The 21,421-nt window shown below is 40.5% G+C and overlaps 2 protein-coding genes across 2 annotated transcripts in view; both read right to left on the bottom strand.

Moving 5' to 3' along the window:
- LOC306922723 (uncharacterized protein) overlaps nt 1–21,421 on the bottom strand; it is an 88,386-nt gene that overhangs the window by 19,361 nt on the left and 47,604 nt on the right. The gene's annotated exons all lie outside the window — the stretch shown is intronic.
- LOC306923168 (secretory carrier-associated membrane protein 2-like) lies at nt 19,051–21,349 on the bottom strand (the record flags this gene model as incomplete). Its single annotated transcript, XM_079501196.1, has 3 exons — nt 19,051–20,202; nt 20,687–20,846; nt 21,229–21,349. The coding sequence occupies 3 exons, from the start codon at nt 21,347–21,349 to the stop codon at nt 20,022–20,024; spliced, it is 462 nt and encodes a 153-aa protein (XP_079357322.1). The 3' UTR covers nt 19,051–20,021.

The raw sequence follows: 21,421 nt of genomic DNA, 5'->3' as shown, positions 1-21,421 counted from the left end.
AAAAGTTATCTAAATGGATAAATGCTATTCACTGGAGTGCATGGACTTTATAAAGTGGACACTGGACAAAAATCCCTGCTATGTATCGACTAGTGTGACATATGCACATGTCCGGGGAGACCTCCTCTACAACACCACACTGTCCGCTAAGCAGCAGAGGTGTAAAACAAAAATTGGCACGCCATACAGCGAGGTGAAAGGTAAAAAAAATCCCATTTCCAGACTAAAGTTAACTAAAGTGGACACTGGACAAAAATCCCTGCTATGTATCGACTAGTGTGACATACGCACATGTCCGTGGAGACCTCCTCTACAACACCACACTGTCCGCTAAGCAGCAGAGGTGTAAAACAAAAATTGGCACGCCATACAGCGAACGGATAGCGGCGCGGTCTTGATACCGGAAGGTTCCTAGTTCGAATCAGCCGTCCGACACGTTAAAATTACCACCGCTGAAGTGCCCTTGAACAAGGCATTGAACCACTACGATGAAATGTGTTCTATGAGCAGGGCCTGGCTGGAAACAAGTTCTTGAGCTTAGCCCAGATACCCTGGGTAAATATAGATTTCATTTAATTTCATTTCATTTAATTAACGACGCTTTTATTCTGAAAGCAACCGGATGTCTTAAATTTGCTAGCTCTCAAACAGGAAGTTCTAGATTTGCCAACAAGACGGAGCCGCGGAGATGGACGAACCCAGGATAAAGCAGGCTAGGATGACCGCGTTCATGCTCCCCGAGCCACGGGGTTTACCAGCCCCACGCCAGCAAGCGATTACGCAGACAAACTGTCCTATATATCTTCATTGCTATTTGCTAATGATGGCCTGTTCATCGTGATGGCCATTAGCCAATCATTCTGTTTAAAAACAAAAAGAAATGTCCTGTTCATGATTCCTGACTAGCCTACTCACTACTCAGACTATACTGTATCATAAGTATACAAAGTTCACTGTCAAATGCATTTGCACTATAGACAGACAACAATCTGACCGTGCTGAGTGCACTGTGCTCAATAAAACAGTTTAAACGCTATTTTGTCTCAGCACGGTCAGATTGTTGTCTGTCTATAGTGCAAATGCATTTGACAGTGAACTTTGTATACTTATGATACAGTATAGTCTGAGTAGTGAGTAGGCTAGTCAGGAATCATGAACAGGACATTTTTTTTTGTTTTTAAACAGAATGATTGGCTAATGGCCATCACGATGAACAGGCCATCATTAGCAAATAGCAATGAAGATATATAGGACAGTTTGTCTGCGTAATCGCTTGCTGGCGTGGGGCTGGTAAACCCCGTGGCTCGGGGAGCATGAACGCGGTCATCCTAGCCTGCTTTATCCTGGGTTCGTCCATCTCCGCGGCTCCGTCTTGTTGGCAAATCTAGAACTTCCTGTTTGAGAGCTAGCAAATTTAAGACATCCGGTTGCTTTCAGAATAAAAGCGTCGTTAATTAAATGAAATGAAATGAAATGAAATCTATATTTATTAACCCCCCCCCCAACCCCCCACCTCTTAATACACTGACACCGTAGACAACTTAACCCTCCCCAACCCCCCCACCTCTTAATACACTGACACCGTAGACAACTTAACCCCCCCCCAACCCCCCACCTCTTAATACACTGACACCGTAGACAACTTAACCCCCCCCCCCCAACCCCCCCACCTCTTAATACACTGACACCGTAGACAACTTACCCCCCCCCCCCCCCCAAACCCCCCACCTCTTAATACACTGACACCGTAGACAACTTAACCCCCCCCCCCCCCCAACCCCCCCACCTCTTAATACACTGACACCGTGTGTGTGTGTGTGTGTGTGTGTGTGTGTGTTTGGGTTGACCTCATGAATGAACCTGTATCTTATTATTGGTCTCCTCTGTGGTTTCTGTTGGACTTCAAACCTGTCCAGGTGTTTCTACTCTGGTAAACGAGCAGCCATCTTGCTGCTGCACTCTGGGAAGTGTAGTTCATTTCAGTGTGATGTTGACCTAGCCTGGCACGGCCAGACTCATAGCGAGGGTTCACTGATGTTTCCTCCCATCTTCAGTGAATCCCCGCTATGAGGCTGGCCAAGCCAGGCTAATGTTGACCATGTATGGCAGAGGCCAGGGGTTACACTTTGAGAACGTTCTGTTTTAAAACATAATCATGTTATTAACCCCACAATGTCCTTGTGTTTATTAACCCCACAATGTCCTTGTGTTTATTAACCCCACAATGTCCTTGTGTTTATTAACCCCACAATGTCCTTGTGTTTATTAACCCCACAATGTCCTTGTGTTTATTAACCCACAATGTCCTTGTGTTTATTAACCCCACAATGTCCTTGTGTTTATTAACCCCACAATGTCCTTGTGTTTATTAACCCCACAATGTCCTTGTGTTTATTGTGTTACAGACGGACGTGTTTGAGTGAAGAACCCTGCAGTCCACTGTGGCTGGCGCACACACACACACACACACACACACACACACACACACACACACACACACACACACACACACACACACACACACACACACACACACACACACACACACACACACACACACACACACACACACACACACACACACACACACACACACACACACACACATGCCTCCAGAGTGTAGAAGCCCCTATGGGCTATAGTTCCACACATTGCACCTATTGGCTGGAACTATCCCATTGAGATAGAATGAGCACTTCCTCATTCCATTGTTACAATGGGAGCCACTCTCTTACTAGATGACTCTGGTAGCCTCGTGCCTTTTCAATGCTTCAAACCAGACCATTATAATATGGCTTTTTATTAAACTTCAACGGTTTTAAAGGGGAATACCACTCATTTTCAACATTTTACCATGTCATTATTATACCTTAGAGGTGTTGTGTGGAAACAATAAAAAGGTCCCCCCGCATTCTGTGTTTCCTAGAAAAATCATTAACAAAAAAATCATTAACGGTGAATCACATCTTGGTGACATCATCAAGATGTGATTCACCATGATGATTTTTTTCAGACCTCCAGTTCTAGGAAACACAGAATGGGGGGACTTTTTTATTATTTCTACACAACAGCTCTAAGGTATATTAATGACATGGTAAAATGTTGAAAATGAGTGGAATGCCCCTTTAAATAGTGTGCGCGTGCCTGCGCGTCTCGACATATGTATGCATTGTTTTGTACTTTTGCTGAAGATCAGTGTTTTTTTGGTGTTAGCATCATGTTATGCTTTAGCTATTGAAAAATAGCAGATCTACAAGCTCATAGCGTGCCACCGAGTGGCGCGCTATGAGCTTGTAGGTCTGCTATTTTTGAAAAATCGAAGAACGACTGACATAGAAACATAGCTTTTTCAGAAAACTGTCAGGATGTAGAAGACATTTTTAGAATCTGATCTCAGGTCAGAATGGGTTAAGGTACTGTAGCGTTTGAATGTCTAAATGTGCTTTTATACCAAAGTTTTCCCGCACTATTATTTTATTACGTGCTCCCTGTGAAATGTGCTTATTTCAATAGTTTAATTATAGAGATGAATGATAACTGTAATACAGTACAGTACAGTACAGTACAGTACAGTACAGTACAGTACAGTACAGTACAGTACAGTACAGTACAGTACAGTACAGTGTCAGTACATAGGCCTGCGTTCTTCTCTGATAATATTTTTTTGAATAAAGACATCGTTTGCTTTAATCTCATATCCTTTTGTTTCATTTACAACAAAAGTTAACGGATTGTCTTTGTTAAATCTTTGTTGTCACATAATTAGGTTTACAGGCTTACTGGTGGCAGCGGCCATCAATATGTCTGTTAGTGGGGTCCGGGGACCCCCAGGGGTCCTTGAGGGAGTTCCAGGGGATCCGGGGACCCCCAGGGGTCCTTGAGGGAGTTCCAGGGGGTCCGCAGCTAAATGATAGTTTGGAACCAAATTGGACCCTTATGGGTCTGTAACTCAGAGAGTGTACAAATTTGTACACTCTCTGAGTTAAATTAACAGTGATTTTACAATATAAATTGGGAGTCCCAGAGATAGAAATGCCATTAAATGGGGGTCCGTAGCCTGATGCATGTCAACCTGGGGGTCCTTGAAATGAAAACCGGTTAGAATAACTGCCAGAGCCGTAAAAATCTTCTCTCATGGGGGGTCCCTGGAATATCTGTTCTAATGGGGGTCCCTGGCATATCTGTTCTAATGGGGGTCCCTGGAATATCTGTTCTAATGGGGGTCCCTGGAATATCTGTTCTAATGGGGGTCCCTGGCATATCTCTTCTAATGGGGGTCCCTGGCATATCTCTTCTAATGGGGGTCCCTGGCATATCTGTTCTAATGGGGGTCCCTGGAATATCTCTTCTAATGGGGGTCCCTGGAATATCTGTTCTAATGGGGGTCCCTGGAATATCTGTTCTAATGGGGGTCCCTGGAATATCTGTTCTAATGGGGGTCCCTGGAATATCTGTTCTAATGGGGGTCCCTGGAATATCTGTTCTAATGGGGGTCCCTGGAATATCTGTTCTAATGGAGGTCCCTGGAATATCTGTTCTAATGGGGGTCCCTGGCATATCTGTTCTAATGTGGGTCCCTGGAATATCTGTTGTAATGGGGGTCCCTGGCATATCTCTTCTAATGGGGGTCCCTGGCATATCTCTTCTAATGGGGGTCCCTGGCATATCTCTTCTAATGGGGGTCCCTGGCATATCTGTTATAATGGGGGTCCCTGGCATATCTCTTCTAATGGGGGTCCCTGGCATATCTGTTGTAATGGGGGTCCCTGGCATATCTCTTCTAATGGGGGTCCCTGGCATATCTCTTCTAATGAGGGTCCCTGCCATATCTGTTCTAATGGGGGTCCCTGGCATATCTGTTCTAATGGGGGTCCCTGGCATATCTGTTCTAATGGGGTCCCTGGAATATCTGTTCTAATGGGGGTCCCTGGCATATATGTTCTAATGGGGGTCCCTGGCATATCTCTTCTAATGGGGGTCCCTGGAATATCTGTTCTAATGGGGGTCCCTGGCATATCTCTTCTAATGGGGGTCCCTGGAATATCTGTTCTAATGGGGGTCCCTGGGATATCTCTTCTAATGGGGGTCCCTGGAATATCTGTTCTAATGGGGGTCCCTGGAATATCTGTTCTAATGGGGGTCCCTGGCATATCTGTTATAATGGGGGTCCCTGGCATATCTCTTCTAATGGGGGTCCCTGGCATATCTCTTCTAATGGGGGTCCCTGGCATATCTGTTCTAATGGAGGTCCCTGGAATATCTGTTCTATTGGGGGTCCCTGGAATATCTGTTATAATGGGGGTCCCTGGCATATCTGTTCTAATGGGGGTCCCTGGAATATCTCTTCTAATGGGGGTCCCTGGCATATCTGTTCTAATGGGGGTCCCTGGCATATCTGTTCTAATGGGGGTCCCTGGCATATCTGTTCTAATGGGGGTCCCTGGCATATCTGTTCTAATGGGGGTCCCTGGAATATCTGTTCTAATGGGGGTCCCTAGCATATCTGTTCTAATGGGGGTCCCTGGAATATCTGTTCTAATGGGGGTCCCTGGCATATCTGTTCTAATGGGGGTCCCTGGAATATCTGTTCTAATGGGGGTCCCTGGAATATCTGTTCTAATGGGGGTCCCTGGAATATCTGTTCTAATGGGGGTCCCTGGAATATCTGTTCTAATGGGGGTCCCTGGCATATCTGTTCTAATGGGGGTCCCTGGAATATCTGTTATAATGGGGGTCCCTGGCATATCTGTTCTAATGGGGGTCCCTGGAATATCTCTTCTAATGGGGGTCCCTGGAATATCTCTTCTAATGGGGGTCCCTGGAATATCTGTTCTAATGGGGGTCCCTGGCATATCTGTTCTAATGGGGGTCCCTGGCATTTCTGTTCTAATGGGGGTCCCTGGCATATCTGTTCTAATGGGGGTCCCTGGCATATCTGTTCTAATGGGGGTCCCTGGCATATATCTTCTAATGGGGGTCCCTGGCATATATTTTCTAATGGGGGTCCCTGGCATATCTGTTCTAATGGGGGTCCCTGGCATATCTGTTCTAATGGGGGTCCCTGGCATATCTGTTCTAATGGGGGTCCCTGGCATCTGTTCTAATGGGGGTCTGCGGGGCTAATTAGTGTCAATTTGGGGGGTCCTTGACGTGGAAAGGTTTGGGAACCAGCCTTAATATCACAGGCAGACTCTTGACATACTAGAGCATGTCTGAAATAAGTGTCAGAGTTGAAATCGACATGTAAATATGAAATAAATGCTTAAACATGTAGCTAGGTGTAATGTTAGAGACCACAGAAGACATGTAAATATGAAATAAATCCTTAAACATGTAGCTAGGTTTAATGTTAGAGTCCACATGTAAATATGAAATAAATGCTTAAACATGTAGCTAGGTGTAATGTTAGAGACCACAGAAGACATGTAAACATGAAATAAATGCTTAAACATGCAGCTAGGTTTAATGTTAGAGTCCACAGAAGACATGTAGATATGAAATAAATGCTTAAACATGTAGCTAGGTTTAATGTTAGAGTCCACATGTAAATATGAAATAAATGCTTAAACATGTAGCTAGGTGTAATGTTAGAGTCCACAGAAGACATGTAGATATGAAATAAATGCTTAAACATGTAGCTAGGTGTAATGTTAGAGTCCACAGAAGACAAGTAAATATGAAATAAATGCTTAAACATGTAGCTAGGTGTAATGTTAGAGTCCACAGAAGACATGTAAATATGAAATAAATGCTTAAACATGTAGCTAGGTGTAATGTTAGAGTCCACAGAAGACATGTAAATATGAAATAAATGCTTAAACATGTAGCTAGGTGTAATGTTAGAGTCCACAGAAGACGTAAATATGAAATAAATGCTTAAACATGTAGCTAGGTGTAATGTTAGAGACCACAGAAGACATGTAAACATGAAATAAATGCTTAAACATGTAGCTAGGTGTAATGTTAGAGACCACAGAAGACATGTAAACATGAAATAAATGCTTAAACATGTAGCTAGGTGTAATGTTAGAGTCCACAGAAGACAAGCAAATATGAAATAAATGCTTAAACATGTAGCTAGGTGTAATGTTAGAGTCCACAGAAGACGTAAACATGAAATAAATGCTTAAACATGTAGCTAGGTGTAATGTTAGAGTCCACAGAAGACAAGTAAATATGAAATAAATGCTTAAACATGTAGCTAGGTGTAATGTTAGAGTCCACAGAAGACATGTAAATATGAAATAAATGCTTAAACATGTAGCTAGGTGTAATGTTAGAGTCCACAGAAGACAAGTAAATATGAAATAAATGCTTAAACATGTAGGTGTAATGTTAGAGTCCACAGAAGACGTAAATATGAAATAAATGCTTAAACATGTAGCTAGGTGTAATGTTAAGAGTCCACAGAAGACATGTAAATATGAAATACATGCTTAAACATGTAGCTAGGTGTAATGTTAGAGTCCACAGAAGACATGTAAATATGAAATAAATGCTTAAACATGTAGCTAGGTGTAATGTTAGAGTCCACAGAAGACATGTAAATATGAAATAAATGCTTAAACATGTAGCTAGGTGTAATGTTAGAGACCACAGAAGACATGTAAACATGAAATAAATGCTTAAACATGTAGCTAGGTGTAATGTTAGAGTCCACAGAAGACATGTAAATATGAAATAAATGCTTAAACATGTAGCTAGGTGTAATGTTAGAGTGAGTCCACAGAATATATTTATATGAAATAAATGCTTAAACATGTAGCTAGGTGTAATGTTAGAGTCCATAGAAGACATTTATATGAAATAAATGCTTAAACATGTAGCTAGGTGTAATGTTAGAGTCCACAGATAAACAGACTAAACTAGTAAACAGTGGTTGTATTTATGTTCAGCATAGATAGTTTATATAGAACACAGTGCAGAGATAAGGGTGGCTGGATTGTTTAGAGCAGGTTAATGAATTTAGCCTTACAATTTACAATTTAGGCATTTAGCAGACGCTCTTAATCCAGAGCGATTTACATTAGGCAAGAACAAAAAAGCATGACGATACATCACATATATAAAATGCATTTATCATGAAACATGCGTAAGCTAAGAACGTAACTAGAACATATCTATATAATGACACTATAAACTATACATATATACTATACTATAATATACATTATGTACTATGAAGTGCTATGACTACATACAATGCAATTATTGTGCTGTCTACATGACATGCTATAAGTCTGTATAAAATGCTATCTAAGTCTACATAAAGTGCTGTCTAAGGGGCGAGTGCTATGGGACGGGCCATGATGGATTCTGAAAAGGTGGGTCTTCAGACTACGGCGGAAGATTGGGAGTGAGGCTGTAGTTCTGATTGCAACGGGAAGTGCATTCCACAGTTTTGGGGCCAGAAGGGAGAAGAGTTTGCCTTAGACAACAGACAATGATGAATACCGCTTGTAACAATCAGTGTTGTTTTTGTCGACTAAAACTATGACGGAAAATGTTCGTCGACTACCTTTTTTCACTGACGAAAACTAAATGGAAACTAAGCTATGATGACTAAAACTAAGACTAAATATACTGACAATTCCGTCAACAAATAAAAACTAGACTAAAATGTTAGGGAAGGGACTAGTGGACAAGAGGTAAAGTACAAGTCATTTTACACTTGGTTGCATGCTGCAAATAGCTGATCTACAAGCTCACAACGCGTCGCGCTGCGAGCTTGTAAATCGGCTATTTTCAGCAAGTGTAAAAACTGTCATTACGACGGCACCAAGGCCCGCTAAAATACAATTTAGTCGACTAAATCAACTGTAGATTTAGTTGACTAATCTTATGACATTTAGTTGACTAAAACTAGACTAACACTAAGACATTCCAGGTGACTAAAATGTGACTAAAACTAAATGCAATCTATTCAAGAGACTATGACTAAAACTAAAATCAAAATTTGCTGCCAAAAAAAACAACACTAGTAACAATAAAGGACACATAACATAAATAATGTTTTGTGTTATAGAACGACTCAAATAAATCTATAAAGATGATTTCCTACAGTAGTTACACTATGCTGTCATATAGTTTGTCAGTCAATTGTCTTTAATATATTTAATAAATATTGCCATAGAACATGGCAATTAACTTGATGCGAGGAGTTGAGCGGTTATGTATAAACTATGGGTGCTTCTTACAGATCACATTGTTGTATTGATTGGTTTATTCAGTGGGGAGTGATTCAGAGCAGTATCAGGGTTAAGTCCATGGCAGGTGCTTCGTCTAATTGTGCTGATTCTACCATCCTTCAGTAGTTCTCAAACTTTAGTGCCAAGGACCCCCAACATGACTGGCTGTGGAGTGTTGTAATAAAAACAAAATAAAAAACTAAATTATGATGACTAAAACTAAGACTCCATATTGACAATTCCATCAACAAATATAAACTACTGCATCAGAGATCCAGTAGAACTAAAATAAGTCATTTTATGTTTGGTTGTGCTCTGAAAATAGCAGATCTTCAAGCTCAGCTTGTAGATCTGCTTTTTTCAGCATGCAAATGTAAAATCAGCCATTCTGACACCATCAAGGCAGCACCAAAACACATTTTAGTCGACTGATAAACAGACTAAGCTAGTAAACAGTGTTAGCTGACTCAACACTGCTAGTAAACAAATTAATTCCGAACAGAGATTCATACCCAACTGTTTACATGGAACCTGAATACAAGTATTCCTATTCCTCTCATTGTTTACACGACCAAAGCATTCATTCTAAATATAACTTTGGACCAAAGGGATGGCCAACCCATAACCGTTACCCCTTAAGAAATGAATAACCGACAAACACTAACAGCTATTATATTAACTGAAATAAAATAACAATATGTTTTGAAGTCCCTGCAGTGCAACCACACGCGACCTCCACCCAAAACAACCCAGAACTAAAAAACACAACATGAAGCGCGTGAGAGAAGTGGTGTTTGGGAAAGTTTTTCCCCAAGAGATTAAAGAATGACAATGAGGTTACGTAACGTCAGATGGTCTATATAGATATATATTATGCGATATATTAGCGTGGTCAATGGCGAGGGTTTTCAGGAGTTGCTGCCTTCCAAAGGCAGTTAAGTTTGCATTGCACAGTGCTGCCTTCAAGTTCCAAAGGCAGTTAGTTTGCATGGTAAATGGTCAATGGTGCATTTATATAGCGCCTTTATCCAAGGCGCTGTAACGTTTTGGAATGAATCCCCAAAGCACTGCTTTAACTCCAAAGACTGGTTTATTGACTTCTCTTGATAGCAACACATGAATCAATGCAAGAGTGAATGAATCAACGTGCTTCACCGACAACACATAACATAGTGACATCCGGGGCCTTTTCTTCAGTGGTGTTACCAGGGTGTTACTAGTATTCAATGCCAAGCGCCCCCTTGTGGGTGAAAGGTTAAACTGTCAAATGGATAAACATTACAGGCGCTTTACATAGATTGTGCTTTACATTCACCCACCGATGGGCAGACGTGTCACGTGTGTAAAATAATACATGTATTCCAAACTCCCAGTAGCATCAGAATAAAGTGTTTATATGGTGATCTATACAGATTATATATACCACCCCTCCAGACCCTGGTGATCTATACAGATTATATATACCACCACCCCTCCAGACCCTGGTGATCTATACAGATTATATATACATCCGGTTAAGGAAATAGGTAGCTGATATATTGCACTTTTACCTTAGCGCTAGGTATACTCTTGGTTGCTTGTTTTTGCAGAAAATGCACTAAAGACTTCTGGTGATTAGTAGTTTTTGTTCCCTACCTATGTTGAATACACTTATTGTAAGTCGCTTTGGATAAAAGCGTCTGCTAAATGACTGTAATGTAATGTAATGTAATGTAATGTAATGTATACCACCCCTCCAGACCCTGGTGATCTATACAGATTATATATACCACCACCCCTCCAGACCTGGTGATCTATACAGATTATATATACCACCACCCCTCCAGACCCTGGTGATTTATACAGATTATATATACCACCCCTCCAGACCCTGGCGATCTATACAGATTATATATACCACCACCCCTCCAGACCCTGGTGATCTATACAGATTATATATACCACCACCCCTCCAGACCCTGGTGATCTATACAGATTCAAACGGTACCACCACCCCTCCAGACCCTGGTGATCTATACAGATTCAAATGGTATATACCACCACCCCTCCAGACCCTGGTGATCTATACAGATTCAAACGGTATATACCACCACCCCTCCAGACCCTGGTGATCTATACAGATTCAAACGGTATAAACCACCCCCCCTCCAGACCCTGGTGATCTATACAGATTATATATACCACCCCTCCAGACCCTGGTGATCTATACAGATTCAAACGGTATAAACCACCACCCCTCCAGACCCTGGTGATCTATACAGATTCAAACGGTACCACCACCCCTCCAGACCCTGGTGATCTATACAGATTCAAACGGTATAAACCACCACCCCGATCCAGACCCTGGTGATCTATACAGATGCAAACGGTATATACCACCACCCCTCCAGACCCTGGCGATCTATACAGATTAAAACGGTATAAACCACCACCCCTCCAGACCCGAATGGAAATTCATTCGGAATGGGATATTCTATTCCAATTGAGGTGTTTAATATGAGCATTTTTATTCTGATGACTGGATTTCCGAATGAATTTCTGCATGTAAATGTTCAGCATAGATAGTTTATATAGAACACAGTGCAGAGCTAAGGGTGGCTGGATTGTTTAGAGCAGGTTAATCAATTTAGCCTTACAATTTACAATTTAGGCATTTAGCAGACGCTCTTAATCCAGAGCGATTTACATTAGGCAAGAACAAAAAAGCATGAGGATACATCACATATATAAAATGCATTTATCATGAAACATGCGTAATATGCTATACTATGCTATACATATGTACTATGAAGTGCTATGACTACATACAATTAAATTATTGTGCTGTCTACATGACATGCTATAAGTCTGTTTCAAATGCTATCTAAGTCTACATAAAGTGCTGTCTAAGGGGCGAGTGCTATGGGACGGGCCATGATGGAGTCTGAAAAGGTGGGTTTTCAGACTACGGCGGAAGATTGGGAGTGAGGCTGCAGTTCTGATTGCAACGGGAAGTGCATTCCACAGTTTAGGGGCCAGAAGGGAGAAGAGTTTGCCTTAGACAACAGACAATGATGAATACCGCTAGTGTTGTTTTTTGTCGACTAAAACTATGACGGAAAATGTTCGTCGACTACCAAAAAAGGTAGTCGACGAAAACTAAATGGAAACTAAATGGAAACTAAGCTATGATGACTAAGACTAAATATACTGACAATTCCGTCAACAAATAAAAACTAGACTAAAATGTTAGGGAAGGGACTAGTGGACAAGAGGTAAAGTACAAGTCATTTTACACGTGGTTGCATGCTGCAAATAGCTGATCTACAAGCTCACAACGCGTCACAATTTAGTCGACTAAATCAACGGTAGATTTAGTTGACTAATCTTATGACATTTAGTTGACTAAAACTAGACTAACACTAAGACATTCCAGGTGACTAAAATGTGACTAAAACGAAATGCAATCTATTCAAGAGACTATGACTAAAACTAAAATCAAAATTTGCTGCCAAAAACAACACTAGTAACAATAAAGGACACATAACATAAATAATGTTTTGTGTTATAGAACGACTCAAATAAATCTATAAAGATGATTTCCTACAGTAGTTACACTATGCTGTCATATAGTTTGTCAGTCAATTGTCTTTAATATATTTAATAAATATTGCCATAGAACATGGCAATTAACTTGATGCGAGGAGTTGAGCGGTTATGGATAAACTATGGGTGCTTCTTACAGATCACATTGTTGTATTGATTGGTTTATTCAGTGGGGAGTGATTCAGAGCAGTATCAGGGTTAAGTCCATGGCAGGTGCTTCGTCTAATTGTGCTGATTCTACCATCCTTCAGTAGTTCTCAAACTTTAGTGCCAAGGACCCCCAACATGACTGGCTGTGGAGTGTTGTAATAAAAACAAAATAAAAAACTAAATTATGATGACTAAAACTAAGACTCCATATTGACAATTCCATCAACAAATATAAACTACTGCATCAGAGATCCAGTAGAACTAAAATAAGTCATTTTATATTTGGTTGTGCTCTGAAAATAGCAGATCTTCAAGCTCAGCTTGTAGATCTGCTTTTTTCAGCATGCAAATGTAAAATCAGCCATTCTGACACCATCAAGGCAGCACCAAAACACATTTTAGTCGACTGATAAACAGACTAAACTAGTAAACAGTGTTAGCTGACTCAACACTGCTAGTAAACGAATTAATTCCGAACAGAGATTCATACCCAACTGTTTACATGGAACCTGAATACAAGTATTCGTATTCCTCTCATTGTTTACACGACCAAAGCATTCATTCTAAATATAACTTTGGACCAAAGGGATGGCCAACCCATAACCGTTACCCCTTAAGGCATGAATAACCGACAAACACTAACAGCTATTATATTAACTGAAATAAAATAACAATATGTTTTGAAGTGCAGAGTCCCTGCAGTGCAACCACACGCGACCTCCACCCAAAACAACCCAGAACTAAAAAACACAACATGAAGCGCGTGAGAGAAGTGGTGTTTGGGAAAGTTTTTCCCCAAGAGATTAAAGAATGACAATGAGGTTACGTAACGTCAGATGGTCTATATAGATATATATTATGCGATATATTAGCGTGGTCAATGGCGAGGGTTTTCAGGAGGAATACGAGACATCTCACCCCGGTGAGTTGTCTTCACTTTTTGACATGTCGGGGTGAGTTGTCCGGACAGCTCACCCCGGACAGCTCACCCCGGAAAGTGAAGACAGCTCACCCCGGAAAGTGAAGACAGCTCACCCCGGTGAGATGTCTTTACTTTCCGGGGTGAGCTGTCTTCACTTTCTGACATTGCGGGGTGAGTTGTCTGTACTTTCCGTGGCACCCATTACAGTAGGCATAATTCAATTTCGGATCTAACTATCGGTTCCTACAGACGTGCGCAGTCACGGCTAATTATTTATTTATTTAACAGTAAAATCCGGTGAAACACTTGTAAGGAGTAGAGCGTCTCTCTCTCTCTCTCTCTCTCTCTCTATGCAGCATTGAGGGGGGGGGTCGTTTGTGGATAATGTTTGCGCTTCAAAGGCAGAGTCTGACGGCTGTACAAAGTTGCTAATTAGACGCACAACGGACGCATGATCAATCAATCACAGTTCTAATAGGCCTATACTGACTGAATTACATCTGAATTGAATGCCCCAGTGTGGAGATGAGCACACTGCACTGCACAACTTTTGACCAAAATGGGACAGCACACTGCACACTGCACTGCACACAGCACAACTTTTTTCTTTCTTTTTGTAGATATGACAACTTTTTAGTGCACAACTTTTGACCAAAATGGGACAGCACACTGCACTGCACACAGCACAACTTTTTTCTTTCTTTTTGTAGATATGACAACTTTTTAGTGTTTTTGAAGCAAACTTTTACTATATTTTTTAGTTAGTTTAGTTTTTTCTATACTTAACTTTTTTCTATATTTTTTTGTACAAACTGATGTTTTTCTAAACTTTTGATGTTTACCTTTTTTTATATTTTTTGTACAAACTGCTGTTTGAACTTTGTTTACAATGTTTCTATATTTAAATAAACTACATTACATTTGACCGTACATTTGACTCTTGTGTTATATTCTTGTGAAATATTCAGTAAAGTATAGCTCAAAGGCTACATATTCAGTCAGACTTTTGGTGAGTTGTCCTGACAACTCACCCCTAAACGTGAAGACATCTCACCCCGAAGGTGGCCAAAAGTGAAGACATCTCACCCCGGAAAGTGAAGACATCTCACCCCTAAAAAGCAGGGGTGAGATGTCTTCACGTTTAGGGGTGAGTTGTCTGGACAGATAATGACAGAAGAGCCAGAGACTTGTTTCCATTGTGGTTCATAAACATTCAAACGTCTAGAGATAAACAACAGCAAAAGAAACAATAGACAAATCTCCTGTTATTTTATTTTTTGTATTTTATACAAAAAATAATATTTGTATCAATGTTGTTACTCAAAGGGAACAGCAGACTGCATTGTGGCAGGTAGCAAGTAGGTCAGTGACTTAGCACACTGGCTGCATGATCTGGAAATTGTGGGTTCAAATCCCACTCAAATCTTACTTGCCAAAATCTGCCATTGACCCCATTCTGAATTTCTCAAATTTAAAAGCGCTATATTTCTAAAACTATGAAACATTTCAAAGATTCCTTTTCAGGCAAACATGTCCACCGTAAGATGAACCTGAATAGGTTTGAATGGGGTTTCTAGGTAAGTATGTAGGACTAGTAGCATGCCAAAGTTTGTGCTATATTGCCATTGAGAATGCATTGGGCGTTTAATAACGACAAAACATTTCAAAGTAAAAAGTGCCATGCGTCTCCACAGTAAGCTGAATTATAACAAGTGTGAATGGAGTTTCTAGGTGAAAGTGATTTTTTGACGTGCCACTATCTGCCATTGAGCCCCATTATACATTTCTCAAATTTAGGTTTCTAGGTGTAAGTATGTAGGACTAGTAGCATGCCAAAGTTTGTGTTATTGCAATTGAGAATGCATTGGGCATTTGATTCATGACTGTCTAATTTGCAAGTCATGTGGTTATTGATGGTTTATGGTGGGGTTGTGGTGTGGCATTCAACTGGTCACCCACCAGCAGAACTATGTATTTTGAATGCCATTAACTGATATCATGTAGCCTATACTGTAAAGTTGAAGTAAAAAAAATAATGAAAGGTAACAATATTGCATTTTATTTGGAGTAACTATATTCCTCTTACATTAAACATAAACAAAAAACTATAGATGTAGGCTACTTCATAACTCTTTCATCCTATGCTACTCCACAACAACCAGGACCAATATAATAGCCTATTCTATACAAATTAGGCAGGCTATTTATATGCATCACACTAAAAGAGGACCAATATAATATGCTATATACAGAAAAAATAAAGTAATCCGTGAAGGCAAATGATCTTACCATTTAAACTGTCACCGTTCTCTACACTGGCTCCCCGTAGCGGCTCGCATCCAGTTCAAAACCCTGGTGTTAGCCTATAGGGCAGTGAAAGGAACAGCTCCTTCCTACCTCCGGGCTATGGTCGATGCCTACACCCCTGCCCGACCACTTCGGTCTGCCACCTCGGGGCGACTGATTGCCTCGTCACTCAAGGGTCCTTCTGGCCGATCCACACGGTCACGACTCTTTTCTGTTCTGGCCCCACAGTGGTGGAATGAACTCCCCACTGATGTTAGGACAGCAGAGTCACTGCCCATATTTCGCCGCAGGTTGAAAACCCACCTCTTCAGGAAACACTACCCTTCCTCTCTGCCTGACCTACTTGTTGTTAACTAGTTGTACGAACGCTTGTTTTCTATTGTTGTATTGTTTATTGGATCTTGTTTAGTCGATACACTTAATTGTTTTAGCTCATGCTCATTTGATTTAGCTATTTTGTCTCATCTGTTTAAGGAAATAGGTAGCTGATATATTGCACTTTTACCTTAGCACTAGGTATACTCTTGGTTGCTTGTTTTTGCAGAAAATGCACTAAAGACTTCTGGTGATTAGTAGTTTTTGTTCCCTACCTATGTTGAATACACTTATTGTAAGTCGCTTTGGATAAAAGCGTCTGCTAAATGACGGTAATGTAATGTAATGTAATGTATCTCCCAAGACAGATTCTGCAGCTTTTAAAAAAAATATATATATATATATATATATATACACGATATATATATATATACATATATAGAATGGGTTCCCAGATTAACTGTCACTTAATACAAATGCTGTCAAGTAGACAGTGAAAAATGGATTGAACTAAGTAAACCTCAGTTGGACCACAGTGCCACCTAGCTGCTCTGCAGCTAGGTGGCACATGGAAAGACATTGCAGAAAACTGCTTTTTCTTAAACAAAATTATAAAACCACATAAAGCACTGTCATTTAATAATTGTATTAGTCAATGAATGCAAACCAGTTTTATTAGATGCCATATTACATTTTGAAATATAAAAGGCACTGAATTATGTTCTACCAACACAAAACATAAAACAAATGCGTGAATTAAGACAACAAAAAAAAGAAACATTTAAATAGGATTTAACTGAATTTTACATTAAACCATCATTTGCAGATATGTTACATGCATCATTACAGTACAGCAATTATTTTGTTACATTCTAACAGACGTTTTTGATAAACACAATATACTGTACATCCGCATGCCTGTCAATAGAAGGAAGCACAGGGCGAAAGCCAAAGCCATCAATGCAGGAAACTTGCATTGATCGAATTGTGCAGAACTTCTCCTTTTATGTAATATACCGTTTAGGTGTTCTAGCCTTGGCCAGTTCTAAAGTCTTGATTGCAGTGGCTGTTCTTACTGCTTAAGAACTAAAATGTCATCATATGCAAACTGTTATTGTAGAAACCCCACATCAAAAAACAACTGTGAACCTTGGATTACCGGCACCAATATCCACAAGAACCTGCAATTTCTGGAAATTTTGAGTTGAAACTGTATTGATTGAAACTGTATCTAAATCTCTGAAATCTCCAGGGCAAAGGTACTGTAGCCAATCAAAGTATGAATGCAGTTATTTTCAGAATTCATAGGTTCTAGTGAATCATTAAAAAAAAAAAGTTTTCATTCCAAAGCCTGCAATACAGCATATATTCACATAGCTCTGTTGTCGGGGAGAAACCACCTAACTCCAAAACGATAATTATTCAAGAAACATGAAGCACTCTTTAATACTGTGGGGGGGGGGGGGGGGGGGGGGGTTACTGAAAAATGGAGTTACAATATACACAATAATAAAGACTTTAATTGATCTATACATCTATTGGCAAATCAACAAAAAAAAGCATTGGCTGTACGGTCATCAAATTAAAGACAGTTTAAATGGCATTGCTGATTTTTTTTCTTCCAATCTTCTATACTGTGTTGGTTACCTTAGGAACCAATGGCCACGGTAGCATACATAAGAACAAACTCAAGGCACTTTTCAAAGTTTTGGTCAAAGCTGCATCATCAGCCACACAAAAAGATCTACCACTGATTCAAGAACACCTCCACCGTTGAGCTTTAGTCATTCAAATAGCTAAATTCATTTTCTACAATCTTTTTTCTGAATTGAGACTGATTGAGACCTTAGTTTACAGCATTTACATACAGTATATTATAGTTATTAAACCTTAACACAAAGCGTGCGCAACTCACTAATAAATCGTCTTTTTTAGTATATGGGAATATACAGAAAAACGCCCTCTGCACATACAGGTACCAGGACTCTTAATAGCTGTAATGCAGTGGTCACTGATATAGCAGACATGTTGCTTTGTCTGAATGCTACAGGAGGCCATCTTGGCTGAAAGTGCATCCACTATAATATCAAGGACTTGTGGCATTCAATCTATGGAAGCTTCCTTCCTGCGTGTGTTGGCCATTTCATTTTGTATTTAGACCTTTACATACAATGACTGATGATGATAACAATAGTTAACATTTGAGATTTTCTTTGCTAACAAAGAGAGACCAATGTTTGAAAACTGGCTATTTGAACTTTACACTACTAGGGGGTCATGTTTATCTTGATTGAATAGAACACAAATTATGCAGGCAGGAGATTCATGGAGAACATTCTACTAAATCCATCAATACATCCATATTTCTTCCAGACTAGAAATAAGAGCATACTGTAAAAAAAACAACAACTACTAAACAATACTTAAACATGTTTGTGACAGGACAACAATACAAAATTCTATAAATGTGGCACCTTTGATTTTCCTTTGTGAATAAGCTGAAGCTTACGTGATTCTTCCGGTTAATAATCATAGTAACACTATGGAGACTGTGATTAACTTAATTAATTCTCTAAAATCAGGGTCTTTCCATTCCATTTATTTATGCAATTACACGCTGCTCCTCTTATAAACTTTGAACTCCCTGAGCCAACAGATTGCTTCAGAGCACCACTAGGATGCTGAAGGAAAATTCAGGTGATAAGCACAATGCCCCATCTCGTCATGCAACAGAGTAGAAATAAGCCTTTACTCTGCTTGCCATGCAGTGGCGCAGGTTCATCATAAGTAGAGGAGCAACTTCTCCTCTTCTGCACATTGAAATGAAAAGACAAAGGGCTGTGAAACAAGACACACACCATAGAGGACAGTGGAGGAACAAAACCCTTCATCTTATTTATATTATACAATCACACACACACAGGCACACTTCAAAAGACATTATAAAGACAGGAACGCCTTGGAGAAAGTCCACAAAAAAGGTGCATCATACTGTAGAGCTCAGCCAAAAGTGCACACACACACACAATACACCAAGCGTAGACACTTTAAAATGGCACACAACATGCTTTCCTTCCCAGAATGCATTTGATGGGAGAACTTCCCTTATAACCGTCTCCTAAACTACGGTTAGAGCTGGATTTAGCAGAGCCAGGGGCCCTTGCTGTCTCTGTGGGAGACAGACTAATAGGAAACCACACTTAACATGGAGGTATAGAAGGGAAGATGCATAGATATTGGGAGTGAAATGAGGGAGCATAGTTTAACAAGCTTGAGCGCTCAGCTTGAGTTCGCTGAATGAGATTTAGCCTATTATGGCCTGACAGTTTTTAGCTTAGCCAAAAGTCTATAAATTAAAAGGTTAAGATATGTGTCTTTACTGAAATGTTTTGTAAAGTAAGTTAACATTCTCTTGACCTTGTTATCTAGAGACGTTGACGTAGTCAAGCAATCACCACGTTTAGTCTAGCCTCACCTACACAAGACTAGCCTGGATATGCCAAATTTAGCCCACATCAGACTTGCCTTGAACTGTGAAAGCAGACTAGCCAAGTTCAGCCGAGCTCAGCCTTGCCTAGCCTAGCATTAGTTGTTGCCCTGGAAGGCTCCCTGGGCAGCAGTGGAGGCTGCTGTGGTAGCAGCAGTCTGGAATGTCTTGTTGGTGAGAACTCCCTGGGAGAACTCCTGCTGAGCCTTTTGGAAACTGGCTCCAGTCCGCCGATAAAGACTGTGAACCTGCAGAGGGACAGACAGTGATCAGCCTAAAGATAAGCAGATCGCATCTCAAGCATGAAACACAAGGGGTGACGGAGTGAAGAGAGGTTTGTGCCATTTCAGTTACTAGACCTGTACGTGCCCATCAGCCACCAGCCTACTTGAGAACGATGCAACTTGGGAACCTAATAATACCCATTGTCATAGCACCCGTTTTAACTATCTGTCTGTGTCCCTTTAGTGCCCATACTGTATATGCAGATGTCTGTAGTATGCAATACCTGTTGCCATAGCACCCATTTTAACTGTCATCAGTCCATCAGAGTCAACAGCAATATTATCAATTCCACACAATGTACTCTACAGAAGTTATACCAATCACAACTCATGCCTCATACATGGTGTCAAGGGTGGTGTAACTCACTGTAGCAGGGAGCAGAACTAGACCCCACAAAACAGCACTGAAGCTAAGGATTTGTTGAATCGAAGGAACGTAGAGACTCACTTGAAGGCCTTGTAGACCGGCCTGTACCAGCAGAGCAAGGAGCAGGGAGCAAACAGAATGAGCCACAGGATGGAGAGGCCAAAGTCGACGCGATATGACGAATTGGTCGTGAAGAAGGCCAGACACGCCAACAGGTTGAGGAACAGAGTCACAACATAAACTGGAGGGACAAAAGGGACAGATACCATTATAGAATCAACTCAACAGGAATAGAGAGACAGAATGGAGGGACACAGACAGAATTACAGGAAGAAGTAAACAGAGACCGAAACAAACAATGGAGTGCTGAAAGAGCACTGATAACACTTTATGCCTGTATTGACCATGGACATGTTGAAATGACTAGGAGTGACATGTTTTACCATACATGGTGGCATAATAATAATAAAATAACATGATTTAGTGTTTCTTTAAAAAAGTGTATTCTTTAAAAGGTAAATAGTATCGACATTGTACACATCAATATGTACTGTAATGATACTAGTACTGATACTAATGAGTATGAGTAGTATATTGTATGGTTTGTATTGTACTGTACTTACACATCCAGAGGTAGTATATCATCTTGCATACTCTCTGGTATTCCAGGGGAATCTCCTCAGAGAAGTCCTGGTAGAAGCATGGCTTGATGTAGCCCCATATGTGCCCTCTCCCTACGCTCATTCTGTAGCTCCGAGATGAGGTCACAGAAAGAAACCCCTTCCACCCCGTTCAGAAACGGCGCATGTTTCCACA

Source organism: Electrona antarctica, assembly GCF_951216825.1.
Source record: "Electrona antarctica genome assembly, chromosome: 5".
In the NCBI taxonomy this organism is placed as follows: Eukaryota; Metazoa; Chordata; class Actinopteri; order Myctophiformes; family Myctophidae; genus Electrona; species Electrona antarctica.
The sequence above is the reverse complement of the archived record's forward strand: the minus strand, read 5'-3'. Positions and strand labels throughout refer to the sequence as shown.